Source organism: Vespa crabro, chromosome 9 (genome assembly GCF_910589235.1).
Source record: "Vespa crabro chromosome 9, iyVesCrab1.2, whole genome shotgun sequence".
Classification (NCBI taxonomy): Eukaryota; Metazoa; Arthropoda; class Insecta; order Hymenoptera; family Vespidae; genus Vespa; species Vespa crabro.
In genome coordinates, this window is record NC_060963.1 from 7,311,585 (window position 1) to 7,339,222 (window position 27,638).

At 32.4% G+C, this 27,638-nt stretch overlaps 4 protein-coding genes and 1 long non-coding RNA gene across 11 annotated transcripts in view; 3 read left to right on the forward strand and 2 right to left on the reverse strand.

The window, feature by feature from the left end:
• The first annotated feature begins 57 nt into the window (after positions 1 to 57).
• LOC124426923 lies at positions 58 to 5,814 on the forward strand. 3 transcript variants are annotated; one of them, XM_046969196.1, is made up of 6 exons: positions 1,409 to 1,537; positions 1,636 to 1,777; positions 2,109 to 2,275; positions 2,359 to 2,519; positions 3,353 to 3,521; positions 3,878 to 5,814. In XM_046969196.1, the coding sequence occupies exons 3-6, from the start codon at positions 2,109 to 2,111 to the stop codon at positions 4,065 to 4,067; spliced, it is 687 nt and encodes a 228-aa protein (XP_046825152.1). In that variant the 5' UTR covers positions 1,409 to 1,537; positions 1,636 to 1,777; the 3' UTR covers positions 4,068 to 5,814. The 3 variants fall into 3 exon arrangements, with proteins under 3 accessions (XP_046825151.1, XP_046825153.1, XP_046825152.1); XM_046969195.1 differs by lacking the exons at positions 1,409 to 1,537; positions 1,636 to 1,777 and adding an exon at positions 58 to 323; XM_046969197.1 differs by lacking the exons at positions 1,409 to 1,537; positions 1,636 to 1,777 and adding an exon at positions 856 to 971.
• An 809-nt stretch (positions 5,815 to 6,623) lies between these two features.
• On the forward strand, positions 6,624 to 13,926 carry LOC124426627 (serine/arginine repetitive matrix protein 1). Of its 4 annotated transcripts, none has more exons than XM_046968539.1 (15): positions 6,624 to 6,902; positions 7,024 to 7,113; positions 7,193 to 7,315; positions 8,942 to 9,112; positions 9,401 to 9,561; positions 9,639 to 9,833; positions 9,915 to 10,730; positions 10,840 to 10,971; positions 11,048 to 11,533; positions 11,681 to 11,894; positions 11,979 to 12,064; positions 12,144 to 12,382; positions 12,463 to 12,621; positions 12,784 to 13,277; positions 13,376 to 13,926. In XM_046968539.1, exons 1-15 carry the CDS (start codon positions 6,891 to 6,893, stop codon positions 13,586 to 13,588), a joined length of 3,591 nt encoding a protein of 1,196 aa, XP_046824495.1. In that variant the 5' UTR covers positions 6,624 to 6,890; the 3' UTR covers positions 13,589 to 13,926. The 4 variants fall into 4 exon arrangements, with proteins under 4 accessions (XP_046824495.1, XP_046824498.1, XP_046824496.1 ...); XM_046968542.1 differs by having other exon boundaries at positions 11,048 to 11,227; XM_046968540.1 differs by lacking the exon at positions 6,624 to 6,902 and adding an exon at positions 7,747 to 8,527 and having other exon boundaries at positions 7,098 to 7,113.
• A 521-nt stretch (positions 13,927 to 14,447) lies between these two features.
• On the reverse strand, positions 14,448 to 16,258 carry LOC124426628 (DNA-directed RNA polymerase III subunit RPC4). Its single transcript, XM_046968543.1, has 7 exons — positions 15,917 to 16,258; positions 15,728 to 15,842; positions 15,390 to 15,642; positions 15,224 to 15,316; positions 15,034 to 15,158; positions 14,719 to 14,964; positions 14,448 to 14,638 (listed from the first exon to the last, which is right to left on the reverse strand). Exons 1-7 carry the CDS (start codon positions 16,165 to 16,167, stop codon positions 14,519 to 14,521), a joined length of 1,203 nt encoding a protein of 400 aa, XP_046824499.1. The 5' UTR covers positions 16,168 to 16,258; the 3' UTR covers positions 14,448 to 14,518.
• Positions 16,259 to 19,727: 3,469 nt separating this feature from the next.
• Positions 19,728 to 27,638, forward strand: part of LOC124426899 (four and a half LIM domains protein 2) — a 52,114-nt gene continuing 44,203 nt past the window's right edge. Inside the window, exon 1 of one of the 2 annotated variants that reach the window (XM_046969117.1) lies at positions 19,728 to 19,941. In XM_046969117.1, coding sequence (XP_046825073.1) covers positions 19,897 to 19,941 — 45 coding nt within the window. In that variant the 5' untranslated portion in view covers positions 19,728 to 19,896. Of the gene's footprint in view, positions 19,942 to 21,559; positions 21,587 to 27,638 lie in introns of those variants that run through there. The other variant, XM_046969118.1, reaches the window with a different exon arrangement.
• Positions 21,608 to 25,712, reverse strand: LOC124426902. The gene is made up of 3 exons (XR_006942834.1): positions 25,621 to 25,712; positions 22,856 to 22,934; positions 21,608 to 22,708 (listed from the first exon to the last, which is right to left on the reverse strand). It is a non-coding gene; the product is annotated as an uncharacterized LOC124426902 (long non-coding RNA).

Sequence of the window (27,638 nt, forward strand, 5' to 3'; positions counted from 1 at the left end):
CTTCTTCAGCAAAGCACAGAGAGAGCTACTTAGGACTCTTCAGTGCTCTGCAGTCAACCTCTGGACATCCACCTGCGAGGACGGAGGTGTACGACCCCATATCCGGTGTAGTGAGACATGACCGGCATTTGAGATTCGTGCACCCGTTTTTTCCCTTTTTCTTTTTTTTTCGTCTCTATTATCTTTCCATTAACAATTGCAATCGAATTCGTTTAATGTTACGTAGAGTTTGGCGATCTTTTTGTTAAAAAGGGAGTGAGACAATTCGGGGGAACACGTTGTGTTTACTGGATAGACTCTCCCTCTCTCTATTTTTTTTCAAGGTGAGTAATAACTTAAAAGTTTTAACAATTACGTGGTATTATTTAAATTTTAAATGTAATTTAATTATTTATTATTTAACGTAAACTATTTTCAGTAGATTTTTTATTATAGATTTTTATAAATGTGCATCGCAAGTAACATAATCTTTGACAAATTACGATATTTTATTATTATAAGAGATGTACATATTTTTTAGTCTACGATAAACATCGATATTTAGTTTGTAAATTAATAAAATATACAGTATAATAAATGATCGTTGCGGAGCATAGTTCACAAAATATATAATTCTAAAAAATCAAAGACTGGAGAAAATTTGCCTTCTTATAAGAAGATAAGAATCGAATATAATAATTTATTCGTGAAACGAGTCACCGAAACGCTTATACCGTTATTGAACCCGCAAGGATGAGTAAACATAAATAAAACGTATGTGTAAGGTATATGGTAAGGTATGAGTTCAGAAAAAATCTTTTTGGATGAGACATACATCGTTACCGTTAGAATCTTCCGGATAGATCATTAGAAACATGCTATTAGCTGTTTCTAAGATATCCTAATAAGCTATTTTTGATTTTAGAAGCTAAACCGTTGTAAATCAAAATGAATTAGACACTACGATCGATGAAAATTTTTAATCTACAAATGTAAGGAATAAATAAATAGAACTTTAATGTGAGTAGATAGGGCTACTAGGTACGACCGTTATGTAAGGCCGTTAGGCCGCAAAGTAGGACTGTTTCAAGTTCATTCGATTCTCATGAGTTATATCCTTATTTTCTTTTCTTTTCTTTTCTTTTCTTTTCTTTTCTTTTCTTTTCTTTCCTTTTCTTTTTCGATATAACTCGCATGGATCTTTTCGATTTCAAAATCGCGACTTGCGTGCGGAAATAATAAGTGTGTGGAGATAGAAAGAGTGAAGATGTGTTTATGTCAGAAGAGACGGATACATTTAATGCCGAAACTCTCTCTCTGTATGTGTATATATATGTGTGTGCGCGCGTGCGTGCGTTTGTGTATGAAGGGAGAGAGAAAGAACGCAAGGAGGTCGTTAACGTGGTAACGTTAACCGACCTTGAGCGGGATCCATCGATGATTTCTTGATGGTGTTTGGCTTTGATTATAAGAAGAATCAAGCGTAAAAAATTGTTTTTGAATTGGTATACTCGTATAAGCAATCGTGGGAAGTCAATGAAATTCAACATTTGAAATAGTAATTAAGCATCTATCAAAAAAGATAGATCATTCGAAATTTTTATTAAAAAGATACATCAGAGTTGGATGTTCAACATTCTGCTTTCATTCCTACAGTATCCAGTCTTATACTTGTGAGAATGTGCCTAATGGAAATTATTATGGATCCAACAACCTAGAAACCCGAAAGTGCATATAAGGATGCATACCGATAGCAAGTCGGCACTACTAATCATCATTCGAAATCGTGGTTGCACACGTGAGAGTGACCTCACTAACTAACTAACACAAATAGATTCTATATACGATCGGACACATCGATGCGTGCGAGTTGCCGCGAAAGGGAAAAAAGTTTCAAGCTCTAGAGAACAAGCACACGCTTGGTTCTCATTGCTTTAGCCCTTTTTTCCTTTCTAGTATCTTCCTTTTATTTTTTTTTTATTTTCCTTTATGTGTTAATCATCTTTTTCTTTCTACTACACAAAAGTAAAAAAGTACATGTTCTTATCTTCTTGCGAACTCGAGTTTCGAGATAGCACATACATGCTGATTTCATAATTCTTCGTCTATATTTCATTATTTTATTTCAGATGCATAAATATTATTTCGGATTATTTCTAATTATTATCGCGATGTGTGCCAAAGTGTACACCGCGAAAAAGTGCGAAGGAAATGGCCTAGGATTGAAATATGTATGGGGGGATGCATTAACAGACTCGCTAGATTGCATAGGACCTAATAATGTGCAATATCCTACGTAAGTGTTTGAAGATATCTACTTATAAAAAAGTTACCCATTGTTTTTAACTGTCGATTAAGAGATTGAATTTTTATTTACAGAGCCGCGATATTGAGAACCTTTAAAAATCTTTGGGCAAATGGTCGAACCGCTAGATATCACCAGTCTCAAACTACCGATCCCAAAATAACGAGACAAGCCCTTCTTCATAATTACAAACTCGCACAGGGAGATTTCTCAATAACGGGTCATGCACGAAATGGTGAGTTTTAAATATGATCCATAATTATTCTATCTTTCAAAAAAAAAAAAAAAAAAAAAAAGAAAAAAAAAATGTATCGAATTGTTTTAACGGAAAGGAAAGAAAATTAGTTACACTCTGACATCATAGATTAATACGAAAAGCTTCTTTCAATGAATTTCTTTTATAAATTGTCTAAATAAAATTCTTTTTCCTGATAAATTTTGTAACGTTCAAGGGAAATGAATTTGACCGAATTCTGAAATAAAAAATAAGACTACTTTTTTTTTTATGGGTGGTCAGATAGAAACGAACATAAGACCGTCAACCATAAAGATTCAAAGATGTATGGAACGAAGGCGAAATTATTCGTCATTATTTCTTGCATCTCTTTGTAATCATAAATAGGTCGATTTGGAGTTATGATTATGAGCTAAATCGATCCAAGTCAATCATTTTTAGTTTAGTTATCTAGGCAGATAGTATTACATGTCATATCGCTATAAAGTTATCCTCTGATGAGAAGGAATCCTTTGGGACGGAAGACGGGTAATAAGGCACCATGTTATCCAGTCAATACAGTTATCGTTCGTTGTGCTTATAACGGTATTCGTAGGCGACCCACTCACGTTCCTTTCGAACGTCAACTTGTGCATGTTCGTCGCTCCGAAGAATTCCGAGGAATTCCGAGGAAAGAGCGAAGACGACCCCTCTCGATCATGATGTCGATCATCTTCCGTTTTGATCTGATAGATCTAAGGATCTAGCCCTTCCCTATGTTTCTTCTGATCGATCTTTTGATATTTTGGCTTATGAATTGTTATATTAATTTTTTTATTTCTTATAATTTTTAGGACGAGGATTTTCTGCAAAGGAAAGCTGCGGCTCTCCAAGCAGACTCTGTAAAACAAGGTATAACACCACAGCACCTATGTATGGTGTCAGTTTGACGAGTGGTCAACCAGTGACAATCGTACAAAAGTTTCCTGATCTTCTTCAGCAAGTCGTATTCGAAGTCTGCGAGTAAGTATTCTATATTTATATCATCAATATTAGAATTTCTCTTACTATCATGTAAAAGAAAACGTGTAACTTGTTGAAATATTAACGAGAGAGTTTCGAATTAAAATTCTTGTCGTACTGTCAGCGATTCGTTTTATTTCAAATGTAGCACACTAGGCCAGATACGTTCTACGATACTTAATGTTCGTAAATAACATACTTTGGCCTACTCTTCAATTATTTTTCGAATACAGGCTAGTGTTAAATATTTAATCGAAGTAAATCCTTTTTATGATATAATTGAAAACGAATATCAATCTAGTCTTCTTTTTTCTGATTATATAAAAAAATAAACATAAAACGAATATATTTTTCAGATCGAAAGAATGCGATGTAGTCCATGGTGAATGCACGCAAACATATGTGCCTTACTTGTTTTTGGTGATTCCTTTGGGGCCGGTGACCCTAACCGGTCAGGATTACGTGCTGGTTGAGAGCGGTTGCGTCTGCAAGCCAAGGAATTTGGCGAGTACAGCATCCGAAGCGCCTGTTGTGCCAAGCTTCTAAGAAGCATTTCTAATTCAGATATGAAACGTTGATGATAATGTCCAATAATTTCTTCGATGAAGTTCTCTAAAATTAAAGGGAGAAACACGAAGAAGGATGAGACATGTGGAGATATAATATGAATATTGTGACGACGTAAATGAAAATTTAAAGGACCGACTCGTCGATCGAAATAGTGAACTTTTTCAGGCGATCGTCGAAATTATAGGAAAATGTGTTTGATGGCAAACAAAAAATATGTACGCAATACGCATACTGTATAAAGAAGTTCAAATTTAACGTAATTAATTAATATTAACAAAATATTTAACTTGTAAGAAAATATGATTAATCTATGTAAAACTATTACAAAATTATCACGAGACTTTTATGTTTTGTTGATAAGGATATACAAATCGTTTCTTCGCTCCTATTATTTATATATACTGTAATAAGTAAAAAAAATTATTTTTATCGTATTAATGTGTCTTGGAAAAAAAAATGTCATATTATTTTTCGAAGTCATATATAAAAGTAGTTGAAGAGTAAAGCAATGATATTGTGGTAGTTTAAAAAAGTAAATTGGAGCAAGCGACGTGGTCCGCGGAATCTGGTCTCGGAATTCACAATCCAGTTCACTAGACTCGCCTCGAGCCGGTTTTAAGCAGGTGTATCGTAGAATTCAACGATCTCGTATAATCGAAGTATTCTTCATGGAAAACGGGGAGTAATTCTAACCGTAACTTTCACATTATTTTGTTTTGAATAGTCGTTACAATCTAAACGATTAATTTTGATATATTCATGTTCGGAATATATATTTCAAATCAAGTTTGAAAAAGAGAGCATGTTGCATCGATAACTTTCATTGGTCGATAAAGAACACGTAGCTAAATGGTCTTATCGATAGTGTAAAGAACCACTTTCGAATCTTGTCCTTCTTGAGGAAAAGTAACAAGTAAAATAAAAGACAGGGTCAAAAGCAATGAACTTGACTCATAGCATTACTAAATCAATGTTTCAGTCGTTTTTTAAGGTTAAGGTCAGCGAAAGTTGCATATGTTATTTCAAACTTGGTCGGTAAAGAAGAACACTCTCGAAAGGAATGAAAATTTGTTGTTAAATGTCTATAATTTAATATGATAATTTTAAACAAACTCGAGACTACGATATGCTTCTTTCGATACATTGAATATACTTTTGACCCTGTTTACGTCCTCGAAAGAGAACGATGGTAAGCTGTACCGATGAACGGGATGGATGGACGCTGACCGAATCGACTTTACTGTAAATTCCGATGAGTGTAATGTACCGTTACAACTTTGCGGAACCCTTCACCTCGATTCGCGTCTCTTACATTTTTATTTCTCTTAATTGATAGTTTAGCTTCATGTGATTGTACCATTCTCAACACCTGTTAACACGACTTTAAATTCATATTCTTACTGAAAAGCACATACATATTTCTTTTCTTACATTCCATCTTTTATTTTATTTATTAAAGGGTGAATATTTGACGAATATACAATTGTAATAATTAATGGTTAATATTGAAGAATCATCTGCGTTGTCGAACGATTTTTGAGATTAAGTTTCGTCAATAATTTATTTCTTTAACATTATGTTCCTGTTTAAATACGTTTAAAAAACACGTTAAGAGATCGTTAATAATCGGCTAACTTCATTGCTTGTAGGAAAATGAAGACAAGAAAAACTATTAATATATGTGCTAATTTTTCTATTGATAATTATTGAATGCATGTATGTATGGATTTTTTATTTATTATTAGGTTATCTTTCTTCATATGTACAACATATAACATATATCTATCAATATCGTTTTTCTTTTTGTTATGTTTTTAAAAATTATTTGTAAAGTTAAATTTTTCCTGAGAAACTTTTTTTTGGAAACTTTAATTTTGTTCACTTATACTATCGATATTCGATAGATAATGTTCTTTTCGTGTAAATTCAATAATGAAGATATTATTAAATTGATTAATAAATACAGCAATTGTTTAATATATTCAAGCTATTTTATATTTAATTTTTATTCTGATTAATTACCGTTGATGAAAAACGAAAGTTAACTCAACTGAATCCTGATTGGTTCATTCTGAAATTTACAATAATATTGTCCAATGAGAAGTTTGTAAAGCCTACGTCACAATTTTTGTATTTAGAAATTAATTTTATTTTCTATATATTTATACAATAATTTTTTATTAATAATATATTTTAAAACAAATCCAATCACATAAAATGACTATCGATTTATCGAAGAAGAAAGAATACTGTAAAATTTTAGGTTGGTAGTATTGTTGAGGTAGCATGACTTTGGTAGTTTTCGCCATTTTCAAATCTTTGAATAAATATATATTGAAAATTAATTTTGAATATTTAGGCTTCATTGGTCCAAAATGCGTAGAAAAGAAAATATTAGCAATAAAAAATAAGAAAGAAATAAAAAAAAAAATAGTAACTTATATGATGAAATTTCTTTCCAATTTCATAATATTTTTTGCATTGGAATACACTAGATTTTGATGATATACTGCCTTTCTCAATGATTCATATTCGAAGAAATAGTAGCAGCAGCCATGTTGGCCGATTGATCCACTATTCGCGTCTCTACTTAATTTGTTAGAATTTTATGTTCGTATGCAAAATTTGTGAGATTTATAATCGTGTAATAGAAATTGTGTATTACAAAGAATAAGATTTTCGTATTTGTACGATATTCATTTGTTGATAAACAAAAAGAAAAGAATCAGTTTTGGCACTTAGCCGACTGAGAACTACGTTCTCCGCACGGAACTTTTTTAACATCCACACCTTGCCAAGATGATGTATACGGTAAGATAACTCAAATATATTTAGATTGTATAACAGATTTATTTATCTTTGACCTTGAAAACTTGTAATATGAATACATTACGATTGTAAATCTTAATAAATATTTCAACTGTGAATATAGGGGACAACTGCTTCGCAGGATACCAGATTCAGCGATAAGGAGAAGAAACTTCTCAAGCAAATGAAATTTGGTGACTCTCTGACTCAAAAGGTGGTTATAATCACAATATTGCCCATATTTGTTATCTATAATGTATGTAACAGTTTATATAATATTCTTTTATATTCAGGTCGATATGAGTAAGGTAAAACTAGATGTAATAAAGCCATGGATAACAACGAAGATTACACAGATTCTAGGCATGGAAGATGACGTTGTGGTAGAATTTGTGTATAATCAATTGGAAGAAAAGGTAAGACATCTATCATATCACTTTGGATAGATCCAGCGATATAGCTAATTTAGATTTAGTATCGTTTTATTGAATGAATTATAAAATGCGTTCACTTGGCTTTTTCCCCTCATCATAGGATATCGATAAATACACATTATTTCAGCACTATGTTTGGTATAAGTTACAGACGTTTAGATCCAAAATCTGCACGAGTTGCTGACTTTGGATTCGTAAAGCAACAAGGCAGAAAAGATAGTATTTATCGTACTTGCCTGTTTGCTTTTTAATTTGGTTAAATGTCACTGTTCCTGAGTATCCTGATTTTTGTGAATCCAAGTATCTCCTCCAAGCATATTCATTTTCAACAAAAGAAAACTGATGTAGCTGATCTTGTCAAATTGAATGTGTGATCGTAATGTCTTATCGCATATGTTTGAATTCCCCGTTAGTATAAGTAGAGACCGTTGGTGGGGCTCAACCCTTTTGTCCAAATGGCATTCGGATGTGCTCCTCCCTACATCCGTATGGCCGCCTTTGTATCAGCCGTCGACCATAGCGTCAACCGTTGGCAGCTGCTATATCAACATCAGCTTAGAACAACTGCTGAATCTTCAGCATCTTGGCTGTAGTGGCATCCTCATTACAACGTCATCGAGGGAAACGACTTTGCATCGGTACTTTCACCGCATCATGCTGATTCTGCCGATCCTGTTTATTTCATCCTACTTTGGAGCTCTTCGTCCATGGTGTTTCATCACTTGGCGTAGTAGCTGACGAAGCTCGTGACTGCAGCCACGAGTATTGTCTTCGTCATAGCTGCCACTTCGATAGAAGTGGTCTGATGTCGAGCTGCTGTTATGAGAGCTGTACCCAGCTTTCATCTGGGGTTTGAGCGTCGGCAGCATTCCAGAGGCTTTCTCCATGGGAACATCATCTTTTCAACTTCCGATTCCTGTCAACTGCAGTCATCTATCAACACCGAGATCTGCTGGGAGCTACGTGTAGCTGCAGTACACAGCCGATGTTGCATGCTGAAAATCATCTTCATCGGGCATTATCCATGTTGCATAAGCATGGATTTTTATCGGAGCCGGTTCTACTTGCTGCTTGCAGAAAAACACCGATCATCATCTGGTATTACCAGGGAATTCAGAAATATTTCCAGTCTACGCTGGAGGTATCTCTTCAATGGTTTGACAGTCTTTGTCAATGGAACAGGTTGGTGAAATGGTAATCCTTTTATTCTGCATTAATTTTTTGACTTTCCTATTTCAGCATTTTCAATATAGCATTCAGTGAAATGGCGAAGAACTTAAAGGTATCTGTATGCTTGAGATATTTCTGCATTTATCGATAAATTAGATATTTTTCTTAGCAAGTACTGCCTCTCGCTGTAGGTAATTTTATATGTGGACTGTGATGCAATGGGTAAGATATGTCACTAATATGGAGATAAATCTGCTTTTTCGAGGGGGAAAAGCAGTTAGTTATAAATTAGGGATAATGATTTTGTATTTTTTTAATATAATGCTCGCATAAAGGTATACATACGAGTACAATTTTTTTTTACAAATGTTTAGAATTTGAACGAGCTAAAGCTGAGATTTTGTAAATTGATAAATTTTTATGCTATGTATTTTACAGTTTCCTGACCCCCGAAAAATGCAGATCAACCTCACGGGTTTCTTGAATGGAAGGAATGCTCGATCTTTCATGGGTGAATTGTGGGACCTTTTGGTCTCTGCTCAAGAAAGTGTTACGGGCATTCCAGAAGCTTTCTTACAGCAAAAGAAAGATCAGATTAAAAAACGATTGGTAATTACATCATTCTCTAAATTTCGCATGTAAAGTAAATATATTCACGTTAATTTATATTTCTTCTTTTTTTCATTTTGCAAGGCATACTATATAAATTTATCCACTTGTCTTGTCATGAATTGCTGTCAGAAATTAGAACAATTGAAAAGCTAAATAACATGTATTAAGAAGTTAGGTTGATTGGTTTAAAAACTTATAATATTAAATATATTGTATGATAATAAGTAAACATTATAAAATTAGTATAATATATATATATTTAAAATATTGTAATATATTACTTAGGAAGAACAAGAAAAACTTCAAGCATCTTTAGCAGAAAAAGAAAAAGAAAAGGAACGCGAAAAAGAAAAGGATGAGACGGACAAGATAAAAAAAGAAGAAAAGGAACGTGCTTCATCAAAAGAGCATAGAAGAGATAGAAGTAGAGATCGTGATAGAGACAGGTACATTTTCTTCCATTTGCATGATAATCGCATACTTTGCATTTATTGTATTAATTACATTAATATTATTCACATAGAAGTAAAAGAAGTAGATCGAGAGATCGACACAGAGATCGTGATAGATCCAGCCGAAAAAGGAGATCTACTTCGAGATCGCCCAGCAAGAATTCTCTTAAGGATAACGGAAAAGATATGTCAGATATTAAAGTCGAACGTGAAGATTCTCCACAACCTGAAAATGCAATACCGTTAATGCCAGTTAAAACTAAACCGTAAGTATTTTGATGTTTTTCTTCTCTTTTCTTTTCTTTCACAAATGTGTGTATTATCTCATATTTATTATATTGTATTAGGGAAGCGGCCGTTGCAATATCCAGATTACAAGCAAAATTAATGAGCATCGCTGATGGTAAAAAGAAGAACAATCGTACACCATCACCCGAGTCATTGGATAAAACAACGAAGAAATCAAGATCAAGATCCAAGTCACCAGGAACGCGTTCGAAGAAATCTAGATCTAAATCACCTAGTCGAGATTCCAAATCACGTAGATCACGTTCACCTGCATCGAAATTAAGAAGATCCCGATCAAAGTCTAGATCTAGAAGATCTCGATCTCGATCTCGATCAAAGTCAAGAAGATCTAAGTCACGTTCGCAAGAGCGTTTAAAGTCGAGAAGATCGAAATCAAAGAATTCTAGATCTCGCAGTAGATCACATTCTAGATCGAAAAAATCTAGATCAAAAAGCGACGATCGAAGTAAATCTCGAAAATCACGATCCGTGTCGAGCGATTCGAGATCTACGAAATCTCGTTCAAAATCATCCGATAAACGAAAGGACAATCTTGATTCTAATCGAAAACGAGATAATAGTACTAGCAGTAGTTCAGGAACGGAAGGTGACAAGGGTGCAAAGGATAAAAATGATTTTGAAATAAGAAAAAAGAAAGATAGTGTGCAAGCCAAACGATCTTATAGAAAAACGAATAAAGATGACAGTGGTAGCGACAGCGATTCAAGTCGTGAGAGAAAATCAGCACCCAAAAGAAGAAGTCCAACACCACGTAAGGAGAGAGGCCGTTCCAAGGAGAGAGATAGATCTCGCGATAGATCGCGAGATCGATCGCGTGATAGATCGCGAGATAGATCACGGGATAGAACAAGAAGGTAAAGAAATAAATTTCTTTGATTAAATTTTATATGGATTTTTACATGGGAATTTTACAGTTATATATGGTTCAGAAATTTAAATCAGAATTATTTTTATGCGCTTCAGGAGATCTTTGGATAGAGAACGTGATCGACGAAGGGAACGAGAAAGAGAAAGAGAGAGAGAAAGATTGGACAGATACAGCGGAAATCGTAACATGCGGCCACCGTCTGTACGCAGAGCACCTAGTAGGCGAAGGTGCGTCTGAATTGCGAATGTTATATGAGAAAGATAGAGGAGGAGCCATTTTAATAAAAAATGTTATCTCTTTCAGAAGTCCGCCACGTAGAAGCCCGGCTAGATATCGTCGAAGATCTCCAAGTCCTGGAGACAGGCGTCGAAGAAGATCTTTGGATCGTAGGAGGAGATCTTCGGAGAGGCGCGATAGACGACGATCACCCGATCGTCGAGATAGTAGACGTCGTTCTCCCGATGGAAGGGATAGATCACACAGGTATGATAGATCATCCTCTCGTGACAGATCGAGTAGACGAGAACGTTCCAGAGATAGAAGGGATAAGGATCGTAGATCGAGATCTAGGGATCAACGATCATCAGTGGATCGTATGAGAGATGGGAAACGATCTCCCGATCGTTCGAAGGATGGGAAGGATAAAACGAGGGACAAGAAGGTTGATGATAAAGTTAAAAGATCGACCGACACGGGATCGCGAAAAGAATTACGAAACGGAAGGTCTAAGTCAAGTAGCTCGGAAAGTAGCGAGAGTAGTACCTCTAGCAATGAGGATGAAACAGTTAGGTGAGTATGATGTCGTTCTTTCCTATGTCTTTCTTTTCAGAAGCTACGGTTATCCAGTTATATGAGTATTTTTTGATTCGCGTTTTATTAATACTCTTATGTTAATATTATTTTTTTTTATTAACATTTACACACGTGTGCTTGCAGAAAATCAACCGAAAGAAAATCTCAAGAGAAGCATGAGCGGGAACAGTTGGACGAGAATAAGAGAAAAGAGAAGGAGAAGATTCTTAAGGAAGAAACTATGAAGCGGGCTGAAAAAGACGTGAAAAAGACCGAGTCAGTCTCTATTAAAAAGGCTGAACCAAGCGTTTCGCCAAAGAAACAACAGATAACTGCGCTTCCTGTCACCAGACATAGGGTAACAAAAAATCTTTTTTTGTTTTTCCTTTATTTGCTTTTTATTTTTATAAATGTTTTAACCTCCGTAAAAACAAAATTTTAGTTCTCTAAGAGTTTGTCCCGTACACCTTCACCATTTAAGAAGACAGAAGACATTATTGCAGCTGCTAAGTTAAAACAAACTTCAAAGTATGTACACACACACACACATATATATATATATCTTTATTCTATGTATGTGCATAATGATATAATATTTTAATTGTAGAGAAGATTCTAAGGCAGAATCACCAAAAATAGGCGAACCAAGTCTAGCATCTGGCGACGCTTTTCTGTTGAAAAAAGATGAAAGAACAACTAAATCTGGTAAATCTACATCGGAAGAGAAGAGAACTGGCCAAAAGTCTATTGAAACAATAGCACCGAAAAAACCACTTGATTCTATAAAACGAGTAAAAAGAGATAAACGAGATGGATCTACGGAGTCCGATGATAGTGATACCGAAGGTAAAGAATAAATTAAATTTCATTTTACAGGAGAATTTATTTTTATCATTTTATTATCAATTATATAAATGAATTTATAGGGAAAAAGAAGGTAAAGAAGATAGATAGGTCTAGGAAGTCTAGAAAAGTTTCTTCCGATGAAGACAAATCTGACAAGAGCAAGGCAGGTTCTAGTTCTGAATCTGAAGATGACAGGAAACATCTAGACAAAAATAAAAAGAGAGATTTAAGTCGGGGAGGTAAGATCTAGATCAATATTGATTTTCAAATGTATATGTATGTGTATATATATATGTATATATATGTGTATATATATATATATATATATATATATATATATATATATATATATATATATATATCTCGTTAGGATAATATATTTATACGAGTTTTTTTATTAGATTCGATAGATGATCGAAATAAGGATAGAAAGGACAATAGAAAACGTGAAGTAGTTGAAAGTGAATCACGAAAGCGTAGCACGAAAAAGGAAATAGAGGAGGAAATAAAAAAGGCGAAGAGATCTAGAAAAGATTCTTCGTCTGGAGAAGAAGATACAAAATCAAAAAGAACTAAAAATGAAGATGACAAGTCGAGGTCAAGAAAATCTAAGAAAGATTCGAGTTCCGACGACGAACCGAAAAAATCGAGGAAAAGAAGAGATAGTTCTTCCGAGGATGAAAAAACTAGAACGCGAAAAACAAGGAAAGATTCAACCAGTGATGAGGAAACGAAAACAAAATCGAAGAAATCTAAACGAGATTCGAGCACGGACGATGAAGATATTGCGGAAAAAGATATGAAGAAGAAGCGGAAAATTGATGATAGCTCCGACGAGGAGAAAGTTAAAAAGAAACGTAAGAAAAAGACAAAAACTAGTACAAGTGAATCAGAGGTAGGTATTTAAATATAATATTGTAAGATATAATAATAATAATTGTTATTATTTTTTGTAAATTTTTTGTAAATTTTTTATAAATTCGATTTATACAGGAAAGCGAAATAGAGGAAAAGAAAAAGAAAAAGGATAAGAAGCATAAGAAACATAAGAAACACAAGAAACATAGAAAACACAAAAAGAAGAAGGTCGCAGATTCTGACGAATCTGATGTAAGTGAAGGTAATACAGAAGAGTTAGAAAAAAAACTTCGGGAGAAAGCATTAAAATCCATGAAAAAAGGACATAGTATTGAAAGAAGTGATTGAGATTGTGTCGTATCAAAGATCGTGTTACCTAACGTGTATTCATACCACAATGTACTTGATCAAATTGATGAATTGTCTTATGAATGACTTTTCCTGTTATTACTGGAAAGGAAGCTAGGTTTCATTACACATTGAATTTATTCATTATGAAACCAGTTTCTAATCCGTGCACTGACATGTCATTTAACAAGTAATTCAATCGTATAGTTCTTATCGTATACTTTAGAGAGTGCGTATTTTTATTTTGATTTTCATTATTGATATTACCAAAAGATACTATAAATAATTTCATAAGTTGATACAAAAGATGAATACATCAGTACATTATTACATTTAAACATAGCTATTTTTTTTGTCCTTGAAGGACGCAATACCTCCTATACACCTCCAAATTTTAACAATATTAAGATATATAGACACGTGATGTGTCAAGCTAGAAAACTGTTTTCTTTTACTTTATCCGTATCACGAAGCAGTTTACACCTGTCTTATACCTAATTTTAAGCGAATTGTTTCTTGTTACATAGCACCGCTGCGATGCAAGATTTATAACTTATTTTCATTTGTGTAGTTAGTTTCTCTCAAGAAATTTGCATTTAGAATATAATAATTTATATATTATATATTATTTCTACTGTACAACTTGAAAAATGAAGATATTTTGGTGTCGCCTTCTATTCTCATTCGACAACCTTTACTTTGTAATAATTATAAATTTTGTCTAGACTTTGAAAGTCGTCATATCGAATTTATACGTGATGTAATTTACTTTATAATTCACACATGCGCGCGCGCGTATTCCTCTTAGTATTTGAAATATATCATTTTGAAAAAAGTGTTATTAATTTGACAATTTATATAATTATTAAATTATTTATTATATCTTACATTAATATATACAACTATCTATATATTTATACATAACATAATTTACATTTTAAGCAGCATAGATTCCCAATCTGGAGAACATACTAATGTACTATTAATTGTTCCGAGATTGATAAGTTCACCATTCAGTTTAACTGTATCTAGTTTTGCAGCTAGAAGATCCTAAAATGGTAATGAATTTTTAAATATTCTTAATTAATCTCGCAGATTACTTTTTATAGTATAAATTTATAAATGATTACTTGTCGAAAACTCAAATTGGATCCAATATCTACAATTAGATTGTTTTCACCTATGCATAAACGTGCTTTTCCAGATTTTAAGATTTGTAGTTTTCCAAGCATACCAGCTTTCAAGCTGCTTAAAGTGCAATAATTCTTTTTGGTACTATCTTTACTTTCTCTTTCTTGCATCGTATCATTTGCATGCTTTGATTTTGGTGGATTAGCATCGTCATTTGATTCTAAACCTGGCAAGCAATCTGGAAACTACAATTAAATAATTAACTAACTATTAATAATATTTCTTTATATTATTCAAACTAAATTTTACAATACCTGCATTAACATATAGGAATGTGGTTTGTTTTCAATAATTTGCGATATATTGTCCAATTGATATAGCTTCTTAGATTCGCTTTTTATAAGTGCTTCTTTTTTAATTTCTTTCTTTGGTTTCATTACTGTAAATTCATATTTTATAGCAAATACGTTATGATAATAAAATAACATATTGTATTTTACTTACCAGTGCCATTTTCTAAAATGATAGGTTTTTGATCTATTTCTTCATTGTCCGAAATACTATTTTCATGCTTAAATTCTGTTTTATATAATTTCCCTATAATTATAAAACAATAATATATTATAATTCTATTTATTTTTATATTATTGTCATACCAAAAGAATCATACCCTCTAAAATCATAGGTAATATGACAGGAGCATTTTCAGTATCCGGCTCTGTACCATCATCGATAAAATCATCCTTTAATAATGCTTTTAGTTTTCGTTCTTCTTCATCTTTATCAATATCACGGTCCAAATTTAATTTTGGTTTTTCTATAAAAACTTTTCTATCGCAATCACTGTATCTATCTCCTCCTTGTCCCTTAGATCTTCTACCACCTTGGGTGTCAGTTGCACCTTGAGAAAATACACCAGAAGTCTGTGGGTATAAACAAATAGAAATAAAATATATTACATCATAAAAGTTTGCTTCGTTAAGAAATAACTACTGTTATGAGATATACCTGGATTAGATTATTAGAACCTCTGCCTCGTCCACGATCCGATAATCCACGTCCTCTTCCTCTGCCTCTTTGCTTAGATGACTTTTCAGTATCGCTTTTATTTACTACTGTTTCCCTAAAAACAAACTATAGTTTCATTGTTGTTTAAGTAATAATATTTTTAAATATAAAAGACAAGAATGGACTTACTCTTTCTTTTTGTTTCGTTGAGCATTAAAATTAGGTACATAAACTTTTTTCGGTTTTTCAGTCTTAATATTTCCACCTAGAGTTAAATCACGTGGTAACCTAAAAGAAGTCAATCGTGTTGTCGTGGGTGAAACTCCTGGTTCAGTTTTAATATTTCTGAGAGGCACTGGTAAAGAAGTTCCCGGTTCAATTTTAATTCGAACATTTTCTGGAAGTGTGTGATTTTTATCGCGGAATTTATCAGAAGCCATTTCTAATGATTCTAATAATTTCGTTTGCGTTGATTACTATCTTTGACACTCATGCTTTTGCCAAGCGGCCATTATTGACTAATGCCAACCGTACAAAAGTACCGAAGTCTTATATGTACACTGTTACCAATCATAAAAATAAAAACTTCTTGTTGATTAATTACTTGAATGTTGATCATCTCGATGTAATATATTTTATTTGAATATTATATAAATAATATAAAATCGTAAATTTTAGTTTCCATTTTTATGTGAAAAATATTTAATATTATTCTAGTATAAATATGAAACAATTTTAAAGAATTGAATCTTTCTATATTTTGATTTGAAAAAATAAGATTATTAAAATATTACTATGTTTTTTATTTTGAATAGGAAAATCTAAATTTTGTTCTTATAAACAAACGATTTAGATCTTATATGAAAATGCATGATTTAAATATTGCTTGTTTACGCGGGCAAAGTTGATACCCAATGAAGTAGTGGCTGCCATAATATTTTCATTATTTTGCGCGGCAATAAGGCAGCCATTGTAATCATGTTGCAAGATGAGTACTATATTTTACAGATTTTCTGCTATGCAGTCATCAATATCATAGATTTTTCAACAGAATTATACCCGGAATCATGCTTGAAATCACAGGTAATGAAATTTATTTATTTCACAATATTTTTCAATTTTGAACTGAAAACAAATATCTGGCAGTTATCAAGTTTTTATGTTTATTTTACCGTCTTTAATTATTCGAGTATTTGTAAATTATCTTATATAGATATATTTTTAATGAGTTACATATGTTTTATATAATCGATGATAAGAAGAAAAAAAATATCAAAAGGTCTAAGATAAGATGAAAATAAGTACAATATGCAACTGACAAACCTATTTCTCTGAAGAATATTTTCGAAATTATTTTGTAGAATGGGAAGTAAATTTTTTTAATATAAGTCATTTCTCTCAAGAGAGACCTTTCTCTCTTTCTCTCTCACTCTCTCTCTCTCTCTCTCTCTCTCTCTCTCTCTCTCTCTCTCTTTTATGACATTTAGATATATTAATATTCCAGCTGCTTTGAGAATTATTTAATAATTACAACAATCATTTTATAATTTCAATGCACACAGCATTTATTATAAATGTCGAATTACACATATTTAACCATATAGGACAAATTTGAAGTAGTATTATTACTTCAATAAGAACTTGCAAGGACATAAGAATTTCAATAAGAGAGATTATTAAGTATACAAAAAAAAAGATTTATTTGGTAAGTTTTAATATTGACCGAATTGTAATAATAAAATTTGTGATATTATGAGAGAGTTAGGTGAACGTAGGCGGGGAAATAGGATGAATGTTTTTAGGACGATCAGTATATTTAGCAGGCAAGCAGGCAAGAGAGTGAGCAAGCAGGTAAGCAAGCAAGCTGAGCAGAGAGGCTGACTGAGTAGAGTAAGCAGGAGCGACATAGGGGATAGGAGAGTATAGATACATATAAGACGGTGTGCGCGATGAGGTCATCGCGTGGTTTTTTAACCGCGCCGGCAGTCGTGAAGCAGACCGCTTGAAAGCCGGCTGCCTTACGTTCGTTTCTGCTCTCTCGTGATTTTTCTAACTCGGTGCCACGTGCCCGAGAATTTCGTTCTTTACCTCTTTTTCCATTATTTTTTTTTTCTTCTATTTTTTACGTTCGCGAGTTTGAGAAATACTTTGATATTAAATTCTTGTTTCTTTAAACTAAGAAAAATACAAAGCGTCATATTTTAATAAATGTCGTCTTTTTATCATCGTCTCGCGAATCCTGATTCCTAATCGAGCAATCGCCCTGGACAACAAATTTTCATTAACGGATTACGATCGAGCAGATCCACGAGTCATAAAATCGTTATACACCGCTAGACACATGACCGATTTAAAGTTCGACCGGTCGGTACGTTTCTTAAACCTGTTTTAACTTCTCCTCTCTTTCTCTCGATTATTGTATACATCGGTGAGTGAATTTTCGAATAGCCCAATTGTAGTGAGTCAAATCGTTTTTGCATTGTCCCTTTCGATTGTGTGTGATTTGCTTTTTTTTCTGTTTCCTTTTTTCTTTCTTTCTTTTTTTTTCTTTAATTTTCTAATCGATCTATGTGTCTGTTTTTCTGTTGGCAGATCAAACGACGAACGTCTCTGAGCTGCTATAGATTATATTTTAACAACTTGCCTGTTTTTAATTTGGAAGTTATGAAGAAGGTAAAGTTTGTTAAAAGAAACAGAATTAATCTGTTTACGTTTGTAAAAACTGACTCTAATTGTTGATTAGACAGATAAACATGATGTTTTTCTAATCTTTCGTGTATTCTTCACGTGCATAAATATGGGAATGTAGGAGTAATAGGAATTTTTGTTGTTGAATTAATTTAAAGATCCTTATAGAGAATACAGAATATAAGCTAATCACAAACAACAACGAAAGTTTTCTTGTCAATGTATTCTTATATACGCGATAAACAGCTTCTCTTCTTTCTTATGTATCCTACTTATATACCGCTATGTATTCTTTTTTACATACAGGTTTTCCGTTACCTCTCTTTCTCTCTCTCTCTCTCTCTCTCTCTCTCTCTCTTTCTTTCTCTCTCTCTCTCTTTCTTTCTCTCTCTCTCTCTTTCTTTCTCTCTCTCTCTCTTTCATTAGCAAGGAATTAAAAAGTAAAATCGAAGTATAGTTCGTACGGTATGTTTTGGTTGCTGTTCGCTGGAATGGAAATGTTTTGTCGCGTAGGCGTAACGATTTATAAGGAGGATAAGGACAAGCGATTTGAAATTTATGCGTTTACAGTGGTAAACAATTATCAGTCATTAACGTTGGTATTCCATTATCTCTCTCTCTCTCTCTTTCTCTCTCTTTTTCTCTATCTCTTTCTATTACGTATTTTTTTAGAAGTTAAATTTCTCTTTTAAAATGCATTATTATTTACAATTCGAATTGAAAATAAAAATATTGAACGTCATGTGAATATCAACAAAATTGATTAAACAATCTTGTTTCTTTTCCTTTTTCATTTTATTATTATTATTTAAATATTTTATAGCGATTTTATGCGCTTATGGTGGTAAACAATTTATCTGCCGTTAATATTGGTATTTTAATCTTTTTATTTCTCTCAATTATATATATTTGTTTGAAATTAATTTTCAATTTCAAAATGCATGCTTTTTTATAGTTCACATTGAAGTATTAGTATTATGTATAAATCAAAAACATTGATCACATTTTTAATGATTCACATCTTTATTTTTTTTAATAATACATCACATACGCTTAATGTATATATATATATATATATATATATATATATATATATATATATACATATGTATCTGAGTAGGATCAAAGATCGAAGAATGATTTTTCTCATTTCAGCGAGTCTATGCGCACGCACACGTCGCTCGATGTCGATAGCTTTCCAGCCGAGCTCATCGATTTCGATCGAAGAGGGTGGAGGAGTTGGAGGAGGAGCTGGAAGAGCTGGAGAAGGAGGTGGAGGAGGAGGAGGAGGGGAAAGAAAAAGAGGATGCAGCGGTAGCGTAGATCGAAACGAAGCGCGCTTTACAAAGTTCGATTTTACAACGAGAAGGAAAACATTGCATCGTTGACAACGAATTTATCAAGAAATTTCAATTTTTTTTTGCTGAAAGGAAAAAAAAGCGAAGATCAGAATATTACGAACGTTTCGAAATCGTCGAAAGATGAATGGAGTTCGACGGACGGCCATCGACGCTTTCGATGCTAAGGTAATAATAAATTTATGTATTTTTTTTTTATTTGTATTCACAGAATAGACCGAAAGAATTCCTAGATGGGCTAAATGATCTTAGTTAATTTTAAAAATCAATTACTCCTTTTAGAGTAAATCTTTTAGGCTAATTTTGTTTTCAGATTGTAAAATTACTAGATTTGTTTGTAAAATTACAAGCATAACTACAAGTCTAAAAAGTCTCAAAAAGGAGTAATTTTTATTTAAAGCCATCTAAGAAGTTTTTCCCTACGTAAGAACTTTTGGACTACCCTATATTTGAGTGATTGTGACAACTTTTATACACCTAGTTTAAATATGTAAATTGTTTAAAGAAAAGAGAATTTTTTAAGTTTGATTATTTCTATCACTTTATTATCCATTTTCTTCGAAATATATATATATATATTTGATCAGAAAAATAAAATATATATATGATGAACACACAATAGCCTTAGTAATTATATGATCGTGGTGATCTTGCTTCACTTAATTGTAAAACTTTGAATCATCATAAAAAAAGAAATTTTTAAGTTTGATTATTTCTATTTTATCATACATTTTTTTCGAAACAGATTCGACTAGAAAAAAGAATATATATATGTATATATATATATATATATATATATATATATATATATATATATATATATATAGGTATATATCAAAGACGAATACAGTAATTTTGTTACGCAATGTAATTAATTCTCTGTCTCTTTCCTTCTTGAGAAAGATCTTACGCATCGAAGGCCCAAGAGACGTAAGCGATTCTCTAAGTCGTGGTCTCTGCTTCGGATACTTTCTGTCTCCGAGCTACCACGAGTTCGTAGAAGTGTGTGCGTCGAACGGAACGTGTAATTAGGTGTCTTAACGCGCCGAGATCGGTTGACCGATCCGATAACGTGCGATACATAAGTATATCCTTTGGTTATGGCTATGAGATTCAATGCGTCGAACTTTTCACTGGTAGAGTTAGAAATGAAATACGTTACTACCTTATCGAATAGACAGAGTTCCTAATACCTTAGGAGATTTGAAAAATTATAGAGAAAATTAATGATTATAAAAACTATTAATTTTGTAGTATAATAGTAGTAACGATGACAGATATCAAACTATATAATTACAATATAAAATATCAAATTATTATTGTTGTGATATTTATATTATTTTTTTCTTTTTTTATATATAGGTCAATTTTTTTTATATATAGGTCAAGCTTTCATACGATTAACCTAATAATATTTAATAATAACGTAGATATAGAAATATCTATCTAAGCGTTAGTATTTGCAAAAGTTAGAAATAACAAAAGTAGTTATTTTAAAATTGAAATAATATTTTAGCGGATTACTACGTACCTATATATCTATGTAAATATGTCCGAGGCCGGGGAATAGCTCATTCGGTTCCATACGGGTACGTTGCTCGCATATTATTAAGCCAACAGTAGAATTATTAATTTAGTATCTGACCATCGTTTGTACTCTTTCGCAATATTCTCTTCCTGTGTCTCGTCATAAAATAACGTCGTAGCTTAGCAGCAAGTTAGCTTTCCGCAACGTCGATACGACCGTCGGTTGGTCGAGGGTTTTAGCTTATGAAGTGTCAAGTTATGTATATCTTTGATGATGGATCGTAGTGTATGTTAAAATTATTCTTACTGGCATGATTATAATTTGTTTTTGAATTTGATGAATGATATATATATATATATATTTTCTACTTTTTATTTAATGTAAAGGATCGCGTGTTTATGCAATTAATGCAAAACTCATATTTGCACTTCGTAACATTTTCTATTACGAAACTACGACGAATAACTAACACTTAGTAAAAATAATACATCTTTTTATGCTTTAAAACTAATTAACTCGAAAACTTTATTTTACTTTACTTTGGTGTAGTCTACATTAGTCGAAGTAATTTCGAAAGATCAAGAAATAGAATTGTGCCAATGCTACATCGCGATTTCATTTATGGCCAAACGAGTTCTCGCACGATAAAGGCTAGGAAGAGAGAGAGAGAGAAAGAGAGAAAGAAAGAGAAAGAGAAAGACAGAGAAAGAGAGAGAGAGAAAGAGAGAAAGAGAGAAAGAGAGAGAGTGAGAGAAAAAGAGAGAGAAAGAGAGAAAGAGAAAGAGAAAGAGAGAGAGATTATCGAACGTGAGAATTAGAAAATTAATGTCGCGAGAAGCTTATGATAAAAAAATTCAAAGTATGCATACATTTAATTGTATAGTGATAAAGCATATGAATTTTGTCATTTCTTTTGAAAAATAAGTTACGAAACTCAGGAAATATTAACAATCAATTAGTAGAGAAATTATTAGAGTTAATAAATTTTGCGGACTTCCACGTGTTTGACATTGCAAAGATTTCAATTAATGTCGATTCTGTATCAATTGAAGTAATTACCTAACGATGGCAAAACGATCACAACCTCAATGCATTTTTTTAAACTTTTCTCTTGGCAAGGACAATATTAAAGACAGTCGTAAAGCTTCTTCGCGTATAGATATTCTTGATTTTCCATCGTAACAGCTTTTCGCGACGGATATACTGGCGCACCTTCCATCAAACTAAGTAGATTCACTTTGCGATGTGATATTGTCATAACGGAAGTTATACGTATGGTCAGTTTCGTTTTGGTATTGCGTGACAGTAAGCAATTCTTGGATCCCCTTTGGATTTCTTGCGTGACAGGGTTGTTATAAAGCGTTCTTTTTTCTCCCTTCCTGAACACTCTGAAAACCTTGGGCAATCCTAAAAAATAATCGTAATTGAACGCACTCTTTGTATTAGATTAAACTGTGCCTCGTAATAGGAAGAAAAATTCAACCCTCCTGTATACGTGTTTGTAAACGAGGTGGATCGATGATCTCAAATCAGCCTCTCTTCCTTTTTATATACCTGTGTAGTTTCTTTATTTAGCATTACGAGGACAAATCGGATTTCTATATGTCCTTCTTACATAGGTAATAGTTCATAACTGAAATAGAAATAGAATGTAAAAGTGGTTCATTCGTTTATATATACACATACACACATACACATATGTGTGTATAAACGAATGAAGCTATATTGAATATATATATATATTTTCATTCAATATAGCTTCATTCGATATATATATTGGGACACACCCAACAGGTTGTATTCGAACAGATCGACCAAAAGTATTAATAAAGTATTCTAACGGTTTGTAGAAGTTTATTGATAATGGAAGTGAGGTGTAACGTGAACGTTACTTTCTCGAGGTAATACGTGATAAATTCCGTTTCACTTTCTTTGTAATCGGTGATAAGTAGCGATAACCCTGCAGCTACGTGAAGTGGTAGAGATCAGATAATTATCAGCAAATATCCTTGACGGTTCTCTCCCTTTCTACTACAATTCTCTATTTTTCTATTTTAATAATCAATAATTAGAGTAATAGTAAGTAGGTTTATTAAATAAATCATATAGATTTAAGTACCATAGAATGATTTCAAGTCTAATCAGGATGTTATGAATCAGTCATGGTTCCTGTTTACGTCAAGGTCACATCAATTTATTTAGTAAATTAGGTCAATAGCTTTGAAGAGATGAATCACAAGAAAAGATTCAGCCTCGAGTATTTAATATGTATAGCTTTATAACAATGAAAACTCGAACGTTTCTCTTGAAAGGTGCAGGTGACAAAGGGGAGAAGGGAATGCACGCGTGCGCATGCCTCATAGGGTGCACCGAAAAGCATCGTGCGACTATAAGCACGCGTGACACAATCGTTCGGGAATGTCAGTAGTGTTGGACGTTGTTAGGTTCTCCTGATCTGTGTATAGTAGTACATACGTATATGGTGCGTATGTATACATAATTTTTATAAATGTGTACAATATATATATATATATATATATATATATGTACATATCCATGGAGAGTGAATGCAATTTCTCCTACTGTTAGCTCTGCATATAGGAAAATTTTGTTTAAGCTTGCTAAGGAAATCTGTCCACGTATATATATATATTATTTCTTGGTTTATATCATTAGCTTTTCTGTTTTCTTTTCTTTTTTTTTCTTTTTGAGGTGAAAAAAGGGGAAGAAAAATATTTCATTGGGATGATTAAATCATTTTCAATAAGAGGATATTTTCGAGTCTGTTATTAATTGTGTAGGATAATAATGAGATAATGAATTGAAGGATAAACAAATCTATCGATTCGAAGTATGTATATTTTGGTTAATAGATGACTGAATATTTTGATTTGCCATCTTTGTTGATAGCAAGAACGGATTGTTATTCGTATTGCGTTCAATTTAGACGGAGTTTGTGATAAGGAACAAAATGATGTCACTTCCGTACGTCTGACATCATTGAGTCGACGGCTCAATGTCATTGCCTGCTTTCAAAATAATCGCTGCCCACTAGATACCAGTGTTGTTTTCATAAGTGGGGAGGACCTTGATGTCGCAGTCCCTAAAGTCACGACGAAGTTTTTTCTTTTTTTGCTTTTTTCTTCTTTTTTTCTTCTTATTCCAACTGTGACATATTTGCGAGAGCGTAAAAAATATCGATTTCCACGAAAAATTCGATTATTCTTATCATTTATAATCGAGTTTCTTTTATTCATCTTTTAAAGTACACATGTCAATGTAATCCGCAAAAAATTTTATTGGATTAAATTTTGAATGTGTATTTTTTTATTTGATCAAGCAATATGTCAAGATATTCAACGTTACAACGTTATATCTATTCGCGTGATGGAATATAAATAGATAGTAAAAAAGGAGAACGTACGTAGAATAAATATAATTTATATAATTAATTATATTATCGATCGATTTTGTTAATCATAGATTTCTATAGTACCGACCTTTGGTATAACCAATTTTTTTAATGATACTTTTCATTTCCGCGGGATGTCGCTTCAAGTTCGCGGCAAAATTTAATTTCTACTTGGGTAATTATTATTGACATAATTAATACATTATAAAAGTATATATAGGTAGATATCTCTTTCGAAATAAATTTATTTGTCAATTTTTCATCTTATATTTACCACAAGTTTAAACAAAATGAATTAATTTTTTAATCACCATCCACATAGCTATCATTGAAAACTACAAAGGTAGACGTTCATAAGGGGCCTTTGCGAATCGACGAGGTCAGCGGTCTGATATGTATGTATATACGTTCAATACACAGATTCCGATAACAGTCTTATAGTTAGCAGTAGCGAAAGAAAGCATATTCTCCGACCTCGCCATTCTCCGATGGAACGAGAAGGCCTCCAATGACTCACTACCATATTACGAGAAGCAGAACAGTTGTGACATGGACCGCTAAATGCTTACCAGCGAAACCGTTAAATTCAATTAGAGCGTTACTTTCTTTCTCTCATTTACTACGTCATACATTTCTAAGTAACTGCTGTTTATTTATTTTTCATCGTTTTTTTTCGATTTCAACGTTTATAAATATTAATTTTATGCACTATAGTAAACTGTTAAAAAAGATCTTTTGTCTATCTTTTTCTTGTTGAATAAATGATCTCTCTTTTTTCTTTCTTTTTTATCTTTTTTTTTTTTTTTGATTAAAAAATTTGGATAAATAAACGAAAAGGTTGCGATAACATTTGGAATATGTATTTATCTAATTATATATATAGATGTATTGGTTTTTACCTACGTACCTTCGAATGGTTATCCTCGCCATTTCGGGCGAAAGGTCGGTGCGTACGTGAGGCCCCGTTCACCGCCTCGTGGTCGCGTGGTCGCGTGCTCGCGTGGTCGCAGCCTCTAGACGTTTATAAACGCTATATAAAAGGCGGGGGCGTACTTACAGGACCTTGCCACGACCCACACTCAGGGCTGTATCTTAAGCTTTTCCAAAAAGTTATACTTGTACCTTATTCTATTTAAAAGTCCTGTTTATTTCATAAATTACATACTTACATTCATTTTCTCTATAACGCCATGTAAATTTAAGATCGAACACTCGTTTATTTAATCATTAATAATTAATAACTTTCATATTATTTTTTATTTTTATTTTATTTTTTGACACACAAAAAAAGAAGTTCAATTTCGTCTTCTTTAGTTATCTCGTTATTTTTCGCCAAATTTTCTTCGTTTGATTAATCCAACAAAATGATCGTTTATTTTTTTTATTTACATAGACATTTTTATTTGGCAATTAATAGATTGTTAGAAATAATTTAGTTATTTCACCGATAAGCAAACAGCTGGTCAAGCAAACTGGAATTCATATACACGTATTTATTCTTTTTCTCTCGTCACGTTCGAGTGAACAGCCATTCGATATAGTCGATCGAATTTTTGCACGTTTCTTCTTTGGAACGTACGAAAGTCGATGATTTTTCCAGCTTTTCGCTTTCTAAACGTTTATATCCGTTCATTCTACTCCGTGTTTCACGATTTTCCGTGACAATTAGAAAAGTCAAATTCATTTTTTTGTTTTCAATTAGAAAGGAAACTAGTTCTTAGCCTTCGGATAATAATTTAACCAGTTGATGAGTTATTTAGATGGATCGTAGAAGTAAGGAGGATTGTAGAAGTAGAACTCTTTAGTAGTGTTCAGTAGACAAGAGGGAGTCGAAACAGGAAGCAGGGTGCGCCTTCCGTTGAAGAGTCACCTGCTGTTCTATTTGAAATAGATGTTCTCAAAATAAAATTACGATGTTCAAACGAAATCATGCTACTATATAATAACAATTACGAATTGAACAAAGTTTACATATAACTATGATAAATTTTAATATTTCAATCATCCTTTATGTATTCATTATCACGGCATATTTACGATGTTCAAACGAAACTATACTACTATACGATAGTAAAGTAGAATTAAATAAATTTATACATATAACTCCGATATATTCTTATATTTTAATTATCTTGTAAGCGATCTCGAAAGAAAACTACATTTGTATTGATGTTCAAATGAAATCACGTTACGGTAGGATAGTAATTATTAATGGCTGTTACTTATTAGATTAGTATTTTTAAAAATTTAGTCAGTATTTATAATCAAATATCAGTATGCATAATACAAGTAACGCAACCCTGATGCAATCCTAACTTAATTATTTATTAATATTTATACTGAATAAATATTATTCATCCCTGATTAATTATTTATACTGAACAAAATATTTATATATACTGAACATTTATTTTACAAAATACTTATCATTAATTAATAATAATACTGATCAAATAAATATGATTATTAATTAGCTAAACTTATACATATAGTTTCAACATATTAGAATATTTTAATCATTCTTTAGTCGTTTTTATAATTTGACTACGATGTAAGAAAGAAACTATGTTATAATAATAGAATAGTAATCATTGATTAGATAAAATTTTAGATAGATCTATTTTCATATTCGAATTTTTATCATACTTTAGATGCCATTCTCACAGCATAACTACGATGTTCAAATGAAACTGTGTTATAGTAAGATAATAATCGTCAATTAGATAAACCTGTGCATATACTTCCGATAAATCCCAATATTTTAATCATTTTCGTGTTTCGTATTGGCGTCGTCAGGGCAAACGTGGAAATAAATAAAATAGAATGAGACAGGGTAGGGATTGAGATGTGGAGGGGAATTGACCTTGCCTCTCAGCGATGGGATGCGATGCGATGCGATGCGATCCGATGAGAAAGAAAGAGAGA